Source organism: Lissotriton helveticus, chromosome 10, assembly GCF_964261635.1.
Source record: "Lissotriton helveticus chromosome 10, aLisHel1.1, whole genome shotgun sequence".
Taxonomy (NCBI): domain Eukaryota; kingdom Metazoa; phylum Chordata; class Amphibia; order Caudata; family Salamandridae; genus Lissotriton; species Lissotriton helveticus.
In genome coordinates this window covers 841,527,597-841,541,662 of record NC_136071.1, presented here as the reverse complement: position 1 = coordinate 841,541,662, position 14,066 = coordinate 841,527,597, and the positions used below count along the sequence as shown (strand labels likewise).

The 14,066-nt window shown below is 41.4% G+C and overlaps 1 protein-coding gene across 1 annotated transcript in view; it reads left to right on the top strand.

Annotated features, from left to right (window-relative positions):
* Nucleotides 1-14,066, top strand: part of GSDME (gasdermin E) — a 392,371-nt gene that overhangs the window by 250,431 nt on the left and 127,874 nt on the right. Inside the window, exon 5 of the mRNA XM_078663458.1 lies at nt 5,032-5,152. Coding sequence (XP_078519584.1) covers nt 5,032-5,152 — 121 coding nt within the window. The remainder of the gene's footprint in view (nt 1-5,031; nt 5,153-14,066) is intronic.

The window sequence follows — 14,066 nt, the reverse complement described above, 5'->3', positions numbered from 1 at the left end:
GTGGCACACATGTGTCTTACCTTTTTACAGGTCCACGCCTGTAGCATTTGTATTCCTTAACATCTTGACTAGGCTACCCAGAGATTGAAGGAGGCTTCATGGGTTAGCTTTCAGTGAGAGGCTGAGTTCCTTATGGTGTGATTAATTCTGAATTCCTGCATTCTGTTTATATTTTTGGGGCCTAAAGATCCAGTCAATCAAACAGGTGAAGTTCTACAGCAAGACAAACAGGCAGGTAGTGTTCAAGATCTGACAGGTACATCAATGTAGCACAAATTATTAAATGAATTAAGCACATTGGGTACCAGTGAATAAGTGCGAAGTTCTGTCTTACGTACTGTAAACGATGATATTTCCTGGTATGCGCAGTTGTCATATGGTCTTCTGTAAATGTTAGAATCTCTTGCGAATTTCACTTTAATGTGTACCAATGTATGCCAAGCACTAACACTGAAAAGAACATATAAATTAATGACCCCACAACTAGAGTGCTAAACGGCTGCAAAAATCTTGGCCATTTAGCATGAACTCAGAGTTACCAGACCAAGGAGCAGACTTGCTGACCTCTTGTCAAGCCTGGAATTAAGCAAGTCTGATGTGCATTAGCCTTCTGCTTGTATGTATTCTGAAGTAGACATACTTCATTATTTTGTACTCTGCACACGATGCATGATAATCTGAAGTAGACCAAGGTGGAAACTGTTGGCATTATTGACCTGCTTAGACTATTATTTCCAAAGATTTTGGCGGGAAATTGAAGAAGCTGAAATGTTCTTTCAAGCAATTTGAAGTGATAGAATGTGATATTCACAACCCCTGAGACTTGAAATGTCTTTGTAATAATGAGCCCGAACTGCACTGCTGCAGTGTTTAAAAATAATGACAGGGTTTGAGTATATCTGACCAAATGGTCAGAGTACAGCCATGAGTGTAGTTGCCTAAAAGCACAAGCTTGATTTTAAGGTTTATATGTTTTGTGATCATCTAAAATAGTTTCGTGCAGTCTCTGAACCTTGAAAACCAATGTTCTGCATAATTAAAGTACATTTGTTGTAAACTCTAAATTATGGAGGCGAAATGAGTAAGCTATAAAGTGAAAGTTAACACCGGACAAAATTGATGTTTGTAGGACTACAGAAATTATTCATAATTTAGAATGGGAACGTCCGCAGACAGACTGCTTCTTTTTTTCTTCCAATAGAGGAGGTGTTTATCAAGTACTGTACTAGATCGCAAACACTTGATATCTGAGCAAGGAGGACCTTGACGTGACTGGTGTCTAAATGCATTGACCCCTAAAGTAAAGATGCTAATGCCATTACATCAAGATACATCTTAATAGCGTCTATCATGGTTACCAGCACAGATTCCTTTCCTCTGCATGATCAGAATTAAGTATATGTAGGATAATGTTCAGCTCAGTAGATCGTTTGAATTACTTACATGTCGCACATTTCAATGATTTACATGTGAAATGTATGTTTGCACGATTGTGGGAATTGCTAGGCTTCATTGGGTTTAATCATGCTTTAGAAATAATCTAGAGCACGTTTGCTTGTAACAGTTAAAAGCCAAAGCGTTTTAAAGTAGCAATGGAGAGCATGCATCTAGATTAGTGGTCTCGATCAGGTAGCTCTGGAGCTACTGGTAGCTCACCAGTACCCAGAAGTAGCTCTTTGACGTGCAGCTGAGCACAGTAGGTAATTCAGGGGGTCTAGGAATATTGAAGAAGGCAGCACTACACATCTCCATATCCTTTGAGTGGCTTCCAACCAAACCAATAGCAGAGCCACAAGCTAACAAGCTAAACAGACACTGTGCCTGCTTTCGGTACCTGCAGCATGACCACCTGCCTCCACTCTCAATTAATTAAAGCCACAATGCGATTGCTCACTTTCCAAACCCTATCTGTCTGTCATACAGTACGTGTGAAACAGGGTCAGAGATGAAGTGCCAGCAATAACCAGAGTGAAGTTGCTAGAGTGCGGGTGCACCAAGATGGAGTGGAAGTGGGTGAGAACCGTGCGTTAGAAGCCCTGAAGCCAGCGAGAGCAAAGGCCTTGCATAGTGGCCTTGCGTGTTTCAGATGGTGGAGATGGTGTGTGCATGTCTCTGCGTATTTGTTTAAATGTTTCTATTGAATGTGTATGCATATGTGCACTATATGTATATGTAGTGTATATGGCTGGTGTGATGTCCCTCTTTGAAAGTCATTCCCTCTCCCTGGAAGCTATTCCAAGTGTCAGGAAACACCAATTGTATCTGGTGCCCCCAATATAAGGGGTTAATCTCTGGCACAATTATGGCTATTCTTGTCAAAATATTAGCATAGTTATAATAATGGTAAATCTTGACAGATGTTGGACATCCTTGAGCTAATCATGGGATGATGGCAATAAACTGTTCGATATTTTCAATATTCTTGGCATACGTGTGGCCATCTATCACATAATTGTGCACTTCCTTGGAATAATAATGTCTATGACTGACATGATGTGGGGGTTCATTATGATAGGAATCCATGGCACAGTTGTGGTCCTGACATGATGATAGACACCCCGTGGCATAAGGTAGGCAACTTTAGCATTATGGTGTCCTTCCCTGGCATGTGATGGTAATACCTGGGCAGGTGGGGCGGGCAGAATCTGTCAATGTGATGCATTTGTGCTAAGGAAATCATAAGCTGACTTTTGATTAAAATGAATGAAAACTGAGGTTTAGACAAAAATGTAGTTTTTTTTTTTAAAGGAAAGATTTTCTTTGAGTGTGTTGACTAACAATGGAAATGTCATATTTGATAGAAAACATGTATTTTGAGTAACTGATATGGTGATTTATGAAAAACAAAAATGTTAAAATCCAAAACAAAATAGAACAGACCGTCTTCAGTGGAAATAATAACATAGTTATCCAATTTGAGGTGCGCATTGACCAGTGGATGAAGCCCAGGTTTACCAGGGGCTACACTAAGTTGTTTATGGAGGAGAAAAAGAGATGGATGATTGTGCTGCATTGTTTGTGTTTACTGTTCCTTGAAGAGATACGTTTTCAGCACTTTCAATGTGCTCATAAACAACTCCACTGATGATTCAAGCACAGCAGCCCCATCATTGAGATACGTAACCTGCAACACATGGAGCTCCTGCTGCACTGATTTCTTAGGTGTGGCACTCCACCAGCAGTCACCAGCGGGTGTTCATCTACCTCATGTCCAGCTCTGAGTCTGTTATTCCCCAACCTCCCGGCCAAGCCACTATGCGCATCCTGGGAGTGCTGCTGCGGCAGAGTGTCCATCTCAGAGCTCATGTGGTCATATTTTTCAGTTCTTTGATGAATTTGACAGCAGCATTTAAGACTCAACCAGAGCAGCAAGCTTGGAATTGAGAACACTGGCAGGAAGGGCGTTTCTCTCAGCATCAAACCTTATCTAGGCATTCTCAAATCTGCTTCATAGAAGTAATGATTTTGTAGTTGTGAAGTAGGGAATGCTGGTACCATGCTGTTTGTTTTTTCACTATCAATGTGCACTTTGAAGGAAAAGTTGGTGTCAAAGCTGAATTCAGGCAAATAACTCAACAGACAAAGAAATGAGACTACCTTCATCTATAGAGATAGATTTTTAGCATTTTTTTTTAATTGCTTTATGAAATACCTGCCTTGCACGGGGGAAATCCTTGACTTTCAAAAAAGTGTCCCATTTCCACCGATGAGCTTACTCTCCCGCATCTCTATTAATAAAACAACCCAGAGTAGTAATAGTCCCAGTCCAGTGCACACTGTGTTGAGCATATGACCATGAACAAACTCTAGAATGGCTACCTAGTTAATTGTAGTCCCTACTGGCCCGATGTGCAGAGGGTTTTAGCATTCACATACCCTCAGAGTGTGTAAATCACAGGATTTGCAAATGCTAAAACCTTTTTTTCTATATGGTAAACGCATTTAGCGATTCAGAAAAGGGATTCCAAACCTCTAAATGTATTTAGAAATGGATACCAATTCGATATTCAGAAGGTGTGTTGTAGGCGTTCCTCACAAATCCTTAATCGTGCTCTATCTGTCAATGTTTTGAGGCCGAAATATAGTTGCAAAATACTGATATTTTACGGACATCTCTTAGGAGGTGGTAACCCATTCACAACAGGGAAGGGATCTCCTTGGAAAATACACTTCCCTGTTTTTTATGCACAGTCCTGTTTCCTTTATGGAAAATGGGCTGGATTTAAAAAAAGTTTTATTAAAAAGCAATCACAGACAAGGTGGTCTGCTGACCCTATCAGACCACCATCCATGTGATGGCAGCAAATCGAAGTGGGTCACAATTTGCAACCTACCTCATTCCGAGTCTCGAGGTAGATCCAATTGCAACCAACTACTATTCGATTTTTTATGACCCGACTTATGAGTACATTGATTGGTTTGCCACACTGGTTGCAAAAATACTGGTCACAAATTGCAAAAAATATTTTACGACCAGTATTTAGTACATCTTGTCCTGTAGGATTTGTACACTAGGCATGGTCTCCTGAGTGACAGAGAGCGGCAAGCATGGTGCAGCATTAAACAGGTAGAATGCCAGAATACATTGGAACCGTGAAAAGTTGGATTTTCTTCACTGGGTAGAACTAAGTCTGAGTTAAGTTCTTATAGATGCAGTAATTGTATGAGAGAGCTCCACTATCTCTCACAGACATAAAAAGAAGTTGTGGGTCACGTCCTTCCTGATTATATAAGAAAAATGATAGCAAAGAGAAAGCTTTACAGGGAGAATGTGTACAAACCTGTGGCCCCTTCAATGATGATGGTCTCAGGATGTGCCTCTAATAGTTGAAGCCTGCACCCCAGCTAACCAATCAGTCTGTCTTATGTTGATGGCTTTAGATGTTCTAATGATCAGCCTACCTCACTGCCTGTAATTATGCTCATGCAACTGAACCAGACTTTAGGTGCTTAACATGTATGTTTGCAACATCATTTCAGATGTGTTAATCTGGTCAAAATGCATTTAGACTTTGCTAATATTCTTTTTAGGTTTCAGTTAACGAAAATGGAAGTTTAACAAAAGATGCAAACGTTGTCCTGGAAATTCCACCCTCTACGGCCATTGCCTATGGGATCATTGAATTGTATATAAAACGTGATGGGCAGCTGGGTAAATATAATTTTTGTATTGTGTGCATATATGTTTATAGCGAAGGCTTTTTCTCTCCTATAATAAGGACATGGTTTATTGTGATACTGCCTAACAACAAAGTTCTTCTCCACATTGGCATCAGTTGAGGAAAGCCATTATCATATTTGACATTTGGATACACCTTATTTGTCACTTACTTAGATATTGATAGCTATTCTGAGCAATGAGAAACAGAGGGCTTGATTAAAAAAATTAAATCTGACAATCTCTACAGTAGGTTTAGTTCTACATTTGGAATACGTTTTAGATTTTTGAAGAATTTGCAAATGTTTCCAGTGAACAAATAAAAGATGCGAGAGGCAACCTTAATGAATTTGTATTTACTCACTTACAAAGGCTTTACTCATGTGTTGGCATAACTAGTGTACATTTGAGCATGGAAACAGGTCCTGTTGCAGTTCCACTGTATAACGTTTTTCCTATAGCATTTCCCTTTTCCCCACACGCCCTTCAATTTGAGTGTTCCCTTCCTGTTCCGTGTTCCCACCTTGAAGAGTGATTCTTCACTGACATTCATAGGAGTAACTCTCTGTCCATATCCTGGGCGGAACTAGACTAAGAAATAGTTTCTGAATAACCATAAACAAGTACGTTTGTGAATGCTCCAAAACATACAGAGCATTTCCGCCCTGGAATGCCTACTATTCTCAAACGTGAAAACATTTTAGAGAGTCAAAATGATTGCCAGTGTAAATCCACTTTTGAATCTGGTGTGCCACTCTTCCACAAAAAAGATACAATATTGAAATCCCAGCAATAGGTAAACTATAGATATATTTTTCATTTTTGAGTTGTAGAATAAATATTGGTTTTTTTAAGCTACTAGACCAAGTTTGTTTTTGTCTCTGTGTTGATTTCTATAAAGGTAGAAAGAGTTTCATTTATTTCAGAAAATGTGTTAATTTCTATAAAGATAAAAAGAGTTTCATTTATTTCAGAAAAACTACAGGTTCTGTAACATCCATGATGACGTTGGATTTTCTTTATTGTGAGATAACCAGAATGATGAAGTCCCGAATTAAAGTTCAACAAAGCAGGAGGATCACCATGAATTGACAGTCCACCAGCTATGTCGAACTTGCAGCTCTCCTGCTATAATTTTGAATTGGGGGATATGCCAGCTGTACACCAGTAGAGTCTCTGTTGGCTCTGCTGGTAAAAGCCTCTGGGATCGCAATGTATCCTTCCCAGGGCTTCCATGTCACAGTGACAATCATCTCAACCTACGTAGGGCGGGTGACTGTCACTCATTTACTCTGTCTGTGTCTGCTATAGGATGCATTGGGGATACAGGTAGCGAAAATGTAGAACGGCAACCAAGCACAGGGAGAAAAACACCTGTGCATCTGAGCTATTTACTTTTTGTATTGAAAAAACAAGCAAACTCTTTTATTTGCTCAATACAAAATGTTTGCATGCTTTTGAGTAGTTTTGGTGTAATGCAGAACGGTTACAGGTTGTGACTGCTTACTAGTAACCTTTAGCTGGGAACAAGAATAGACAGCTGCGTGATATGTTAGTTGCCACAAATCTTTCATGAACTTGAATTAATTGACATAGAATTTGGCACTACTACGTGCCACTACAAATCATTAAAGCCTACATGGTTCCAAAACCCCTAGCTCAATTTTGACCCTATCATTTAAAAAGCCAGCAATGAATACTAATATTATGGACAACCAACATCCTATTTAAGACCTCCAGTGATCTTGGAGAAAGTAAATTTCGATCAATTGAAGACTTTTGTGAAAGAAATAGAGCTCTTTGATCGCCATCAAACAGGATTCAGCCTGGGGGTTTGAAACAATGACAGTCCTACAAGCTATATTTCAGAACTATCACTGTTTATTTTACTGGATTTATCCAGTACCTTTCACAACATGGACTGTTTCCCCTTGATGGACCATCTGGTACTGGTCACTCAAATGTCTGGGTTGCACTGGAGATGGCTGAAATCATATCTCTCAAGTGGTGAACCATGTATTCTCACATTTGCAGGCATGTGGTGCTTCCAAATGGGTACTAGGTATTCTTCTTGATGTTATTATGTTCATGTGACTCTTTAAGGAATTGCTGAGAGGCTTAGGCTTGCAGTTTTACTTGTATGCCAATAACGCATAATTATTTTCATGTCAGTGGTCAACAAGGGTAGCAAATTGGATAACCCACAGTAAACATAGCTAAATGGCTCAAAAAATGGGGTGCTTTTACTGAGGCCGGCCAGCTCCTTATGTTTCCCTCTTAATTACACCCTCCATCTACTTTCTTTAGCACTTAGATCCCCTATGCCAAGAAAGAAGAGCATCCTTGGGTGAGTTGCAAGAAGGGCTAGCCATGAAGGCTGAGACGTTTTCCTGATCCTTGCTGAATTATCAGTTGTATTAAGCAAGGAAACTGTACCAAACCTTCTGACTTCACAAGTGTAATGTCTGCTGTGGTACGCCTTATTTGGGTTTTGTAGAAACATAACTCAGTTTTGTGCTCCCTGAGGGCTGCACTAGCACCCAGTTAGAAAGCAGATGGTCTTTAAACTTAAACCTTCAAGAATCTTCAGGGATCTATCCTCAAGTACTTAAGAACCAAACTGGTTTTATGTATGATCAGACGTCCACACTTTCCACCCCACTAATAGATATTATGATAGATTTTTTACAGGAAGATTTAGAACCAAGTCCTATTTTTTTCTTCTTTTCCTGGTTTTCAGAGGACTTTAATACACTCTGCGAGTAGGTTTCTTATCACGGTCCTTTCCATGAGAGACATCCGTTGTTTTACATCATTGGGGTGGGTGGTATGTACATTCTTGATTCCTTCTTTATAGTCACAGCAGTTTCCTTGTGTTTAATCAGAATGCGCTTCACCAGTTGCTCCCACACACATCAGTCCTTGCAACAAAAAAAAATGCATCACTAGTGAGAAAATACAGTTTCAAAAGTGACACAATAACAAGCATATATCATGTTGCTTTGGTTTCTTCACAGGACCTGCTTGTAGATTTCCCACCACGAGCTAGAGTGTATCTGATTCAGCCTTCAGCTTGAACACGGCTAGAGTTAACATTCTGCACACTGGCATCACATGCACAAATACACAAACCTTCCCAGATCATATATACAGGGAACTGGGTCACTTGGGATATAACGTTTATGGTTTTACCATGGAAATTGGGTGTTTGTAGCTTTTCAAAGTTATTTGTTAAATCTTTTATTATTTAAAATAAATAAATCGCAGAATAAGATTATGAACAGTTGGCCTTTACATTGAGGTATATATCTATCTTTAACTTATGTCATATCTGATACCAAAGCATGTCTTGATGTTCGCCATACTGCACATGTGCAGAAGTCATCAATCAGAAAGTTGGCTGTATGATCCATCTTACTCAAGTAGTTCCTTTGGTACTTCCCTATCAGAGCCTCTTATGGGATCTTCATTTAATCATCTTTTGACCAATACTATATTGGGATTGGGCAGGGTTTTTACAGAACCTCCAAGCTCAGAGGAATAGAAAAAAGACTATGGCTTAATTTCACACAGAGAATTGTAAATCTCCACAAACAGGATCATGCAAAGATAGTGGGTTTTGGCTCAGCCGACGTCAGCCATTGGGTTTTACTTTTTTCAACATTAGACAGTGCTTGGATGACATATCAGGCAAGCCCATAGCATGTTGTGGTTGAATACCAATGACTCATATGGTGTCTTTAGTGATGGGTCAAATAAAATATTTCCTTTCTGTGACTGCAGCCTTCTCAGCAGGTCCTCTACCTGATTCTCATTGAATCATTTCTACATTGGCAATTAGCAGTTAGGATGATTGTCGGGTGCACCCTGTGCATGCATTCCTACTGGCTCAGTGGCAGGACTCGCTGACCCCAGACAGTACACAGGCCACTCAATTACAGCTTGCTTATATCGTTCACAAGCACTTACCAATGCTTGAAGTCCCTCTACACAGGTTTTCCCAGGTGCCCTCCACTTACACAGAGATGTCGTTTTTCATATATGATGGCTATCAGGCGCACCCTTGCAGGCAAGTGTTGGGGTCTGATCACACCAGAATGTACACATATCACACAAAAATAGCATTTATTTTTCTGTGTGCACTTTACAGTGTTGTGTGTGCAGTCGAGCAGGGCCTCTTCCAGTTCCCCAGTGGCCTCTATGATATTGAATACTAAGTGAGCAGAAGAGAGCAACTGGTCATGTATTATTCTGTATCCATTCAGCCACTAAATCCATGTGATGGTCTCTCCTTGGGGCAATGTTATTAAGGAAGAAGGGGGGGGGTGTCATCTTCATAGGAAGTTATCTTTATAGAGTTCAAGATATTGGAAAGATCCATGAATGAGACTGGATTGAATGAGGTACATTTGGAGATGAGGCGGTGGGAGATGGATTTGAGTGGGCTTTGAATGTGGTAATGATGTTGGATCTGAATTTTTCAGTCTTCTTGGTGACGAAGAGATTGATGCCATTGCATTTGTTGACCGAAGCAGGGACTGTGGGTTCTGAGAGAGGATTGGTGCAGAGATTGACAGCCTAGAATGGGGTTTGCTTCTGTTGATTGCTTTATTAATGATGGTCTTGCAGTCGCAGGCTTTATTGTGAGGATGAAGGACCAGCTATCAGAGTGGAGCTTTTCGAGTAGGCTGAAGTCATCCAGGAGTTTCAATCTTCTCATTTCTTTTCCTGTTTTTGCATGATAGGCTTATTTTTGGTAAACTTTCGTGTGATCACTGATACCAGGGTGCTGGGGGCTTTGGGATGGTGGATCAGAGGTTTTTATGAGGTATAGCATTCAACATGAGTGCTCATAGTCATGTAGGTGTTGAGAAGAGTATTGAATCTTTTGGCATATGCTGTAAGTGTACTGGCAGGTTCTTTAGCTCTTGAATTGTTCTAGACGGATGTTTCTGATGGAGTGAAGGTTATGTTCCTTTTTTCAGTTGTAAGCAACAACATACATGGTCAAAGGCATGGGGAAAGACATGGTCTTTCCCTTCCAGGGCTGCATGTGTCTGGCAGTGGATATTCAGGGACGCTGATAGGAAGAGGGCTGGTGTGTTGGCTTTGGAGCAGTTTGGTCTATCGTTGAGTTGTTTATTTCCAGTGTACAGAGAAGTGTGTGGAAAGCTTCCTTCATATATTTTGTGTTGAAAATGCTAGAGAGGTTATAGTTTCTGAGGAATGTGGGCCGAGGTGATTTCTTCTAGAAAGTGCTTGTTTGGGCCGAGTTGTCTGTAAATCAGATGAAAGGATAATGTTTTGAAGGTTGAGAGGGAACTGGCATTGAAAGAACTTAAAAACGTAGGTTTGATAGAGTTGCTAATTCTGGGCCAGGGTATCTTGTGTTTGACTGTAAATATCTGCTCCTGTTTTGAGTGTGTCTCTGTGTTGTATTCTATAAGCATTGCGGATGAAAATGCCCTGGATTTGTGTGGCAGAGGATGTGAACCATGTTTCAGTGAAAAGGTTGCATATAGGCTGTCGGCTTTAGATGTGCAAATGAGGTAAATGTGTTAGTGTGGTCTCAGTGAGAGTGTGGGAATGTTGTGAAATGTGAAGTTTGTTCGATACATAATGAAGTTAGTGTACTTGTCTGTGCTACACTGCCACTTCATTGCCTTAGTGCACTGCCCTGCCCCAACCCTGCAGCCCACCTGTGTCCTCTCCTCCCTATGGCAAGCTCTCTGTGTGACCCATGTATCCCTCCCCCCCCCACCCCCTCCCCCCCCCCCCCCGCCCCCTTGTATTTTACACTGCCCCTTCATGCAACTCCCGCCCTGCAACAGTAGCAAACTCAGCAAAGATTTGTGGCTCTTTTGAGGATATTTGTGAAAGCTTATAATAGAGTTGGAGGAAAACCTATTATTCTCAGTCGATCTGTAAGGGTTCAGAATGTAACAAACAACATTGTCAGATGAGACAGCTCTATGGGAGCATAGGAGTGTCGCCCCCCCACCCCCACACACACTGCTGCACGTAAAGCATTAAAAATGAAATGGAAATAAAATGATTTTACTACAATTTTATTTTTAACTCTGCCAGCAAACAGAATGTGAGGGCAGGACGGGGCCAGTGCGTCACTGCTGCCAATGATTGGCAAGAGTGAGGAGTGGCCACTTAAGTTTGACCCTTGGTACGGCCAGCCCGACATGCGCAATTCAAACCTCTCCAAACCAGCTGTCTAAGACAGCTGGGTTGGAGAGCAAGCACAGGCCTACTGTGCCTTTTGGAGCGTATAGCGAGCTTGCTGCAGCGATCCATGACACTTAACTCATGCTGCTTAACAGCATGAGAACTGTGTCTTGATTGGATGAGAGAGTTGACTGTGGGCTTTAAGTGGCATTGTGAGGTAAGAGATTTTTTTAATTAATTTTGCTCCCTCCCGAGTGATTTGCCACCAACCGCCACTGTTGTCTGTACTACTTCAGATCCAATATGCAAGTGTATTGCACAATTTCAAACCACATTACCAGGGCACGTGAGCGGTTGAAGCCTGACCCCTACAAAGAATGATTATAATTCAGCAGGCTTTCTAAATTTTGGTCTAGAAAAAGACAACGTGTCTATACACCAAAGAAAAATCCATGATTCTCAGATACAGGCTCCGATACAGGTCTCCATGACATACACTGCAGTAAAATGCATTCAAACTTGCTTGAGTGGGGTCAACCCAACGGCACACTGTGCTCCAACACACCAGCCTGCTGAACACTCTAGTGGTCAGCTACAAAGTTCATAGAGTCAGGCGCTTTTCTGCTGTACCTTGAGTTGTGAAACAGTTTTCATCCTCACATCTGCAATACTACCGCCCTTGGAACCACCGCACATTATAGCCATCACCTGTACACCTCACAGGTTCTTTCATGATCACATAATGCAGTGTCCTCTTTACAACTAAGAATCAGACTCCATCGCTACTTCGATGGCACACTAATGGCCTTAACCATTGTCTTTTGGCACACTATCAAAGTACATTTACTTGACATAGTACTTATTGACTGGGCAGAGATAGCAATATTCAAAGTTAAACCCCCTCATGGTGACATTTGGAAAGGTGCCATAGTGTACCACCCCCGGGTCCCAAGAAAGATTTTAGCTTCAGATTAGTAGGACTAATAGCTCCCCACTTGATATCTACGCCAAACTTTCTTCTAATTGGAGATTTCAACTATCATGCCGAGTCAGCATCTCATCCAGATGTCTCTAACCTACAGGCCCCATGCATTCAACTGGACACACTTTAGACCTATTCTCTAACTCCCAGCGCATACACATTGACTTACCTGACCTCTCACCTGGACAGATCGTTTTTTGATTACATTTAAAATCCCCTCTAAATCTGTCCCTACAAAATCTAAACAGAAAAAAGAGTGAGAACAAGATGCTGGAAGCAGCTGACCACAGCAGGTTTTCAAGCCTCTTTCATGACCAATGATCTGGATAATAAACCGCACATTAACTTAGCCTGGGACAGGTTTTTAAAGTCCTTTTCTGGGCTACTTGATACCATCGCCCCCTACAGAACCCATAGCACTAAATCATCCCAACCCAATGCCCCCTGGTACACTGCAGATCTGAAAACCTACAAATCTAATTGTAAGAAACTAGAACGTATATGGAGGTCCTCTAAAGACGCCCTCGATAAACACCACTACAATATAGCGTTAGGTGCCTATCATGCAAGAATTAAAAGAGCCTGAAGACTCCACACTATAAGCATAATTGACCAAGCAGGAAACTCTGCCCAAGAGCTATTTAAAGTCTTAACGGAACACTCACCCGACCACAGTAGCCTCCCAAATACTCTGTGACACCCTAGCTCCCATTTCGAAACTAAAATAGACATCTATTGCAATTGTCCTAATAACACTATGGCGCCAATATACACTGAGCCTGACAACCTTTCAAGTTACAACTCTCAGGCTATTCTGTAGCGATTTTTTTTTTACTGTTTTTATTTATTATTTGAAAAAATACACAATAATCAGAAGGTATATCTCACATAGCGTCAGTGTGATACAGTAGGTGACAATCGTAATTAGTTAGGATACAGAGTACGCATTGTAACAATTCTTCTTCATGGATCTCCTGTCCCATTCACCCCCTTGCGTTAAGTGTGTCTCATGCACCTCAACTATTCGTAGGTTCTGAAGTGTTAAGCCCAACACCTTCATGTCTCTATGTGATGAGTTGTATTGTATCTGTTTCCTCCTCCTCCATTTCTAAATTGTAATAACTCAACCATGGCTGCCAGACTTTCCGGAATTTCTTAGGGCACCCTCTTGCTTTGTATACCGTGTTTTCTGCCCCATGGACATATCCATACCAGCTTACCACTCTTTCATGGTGGGAAGTTCTGCTCTCCCCCAATGTCTGGCTATGTCTCGCTTAGCCACTATGAGTCCTAAATTACTTAGCAAGAGTTCATGTCGATGTCTGTGTGTATACCTGGGTGAGCGTACTTCGGGTCCATCGGAATTTGCGTTTCTAGTATGTTATTCAGTTCCTGTATTATCTGTGTCCAGTATCTACATATTAGTTGGCATTCCCATAGGGTATGTGTCCCAGGGGCTCGCAGGGTGAAAGTGGGGTGGCGCACCACCAGTCATTAGAGGTAAGGGTCTCTGGCAAGTCAGACCCGTGACAGTATGTATGTAGGAGCCTCGCTCCGTTTTACAGGTCAGGCAGTCTGCGTCTCTGATCTGCCCATCGCATGGAGTCTTGCCTTATCATAGTATACCCTGTGAAATATTTTAAACTGGATCAGTCATAGCCTACGTTTGATCACCACCTCTCTGGGGTGCATCAACACCGTCTCCCAGTTTATGTCTTCCAGGGTGTCAGTAGTTTCCTCCCATTTGCT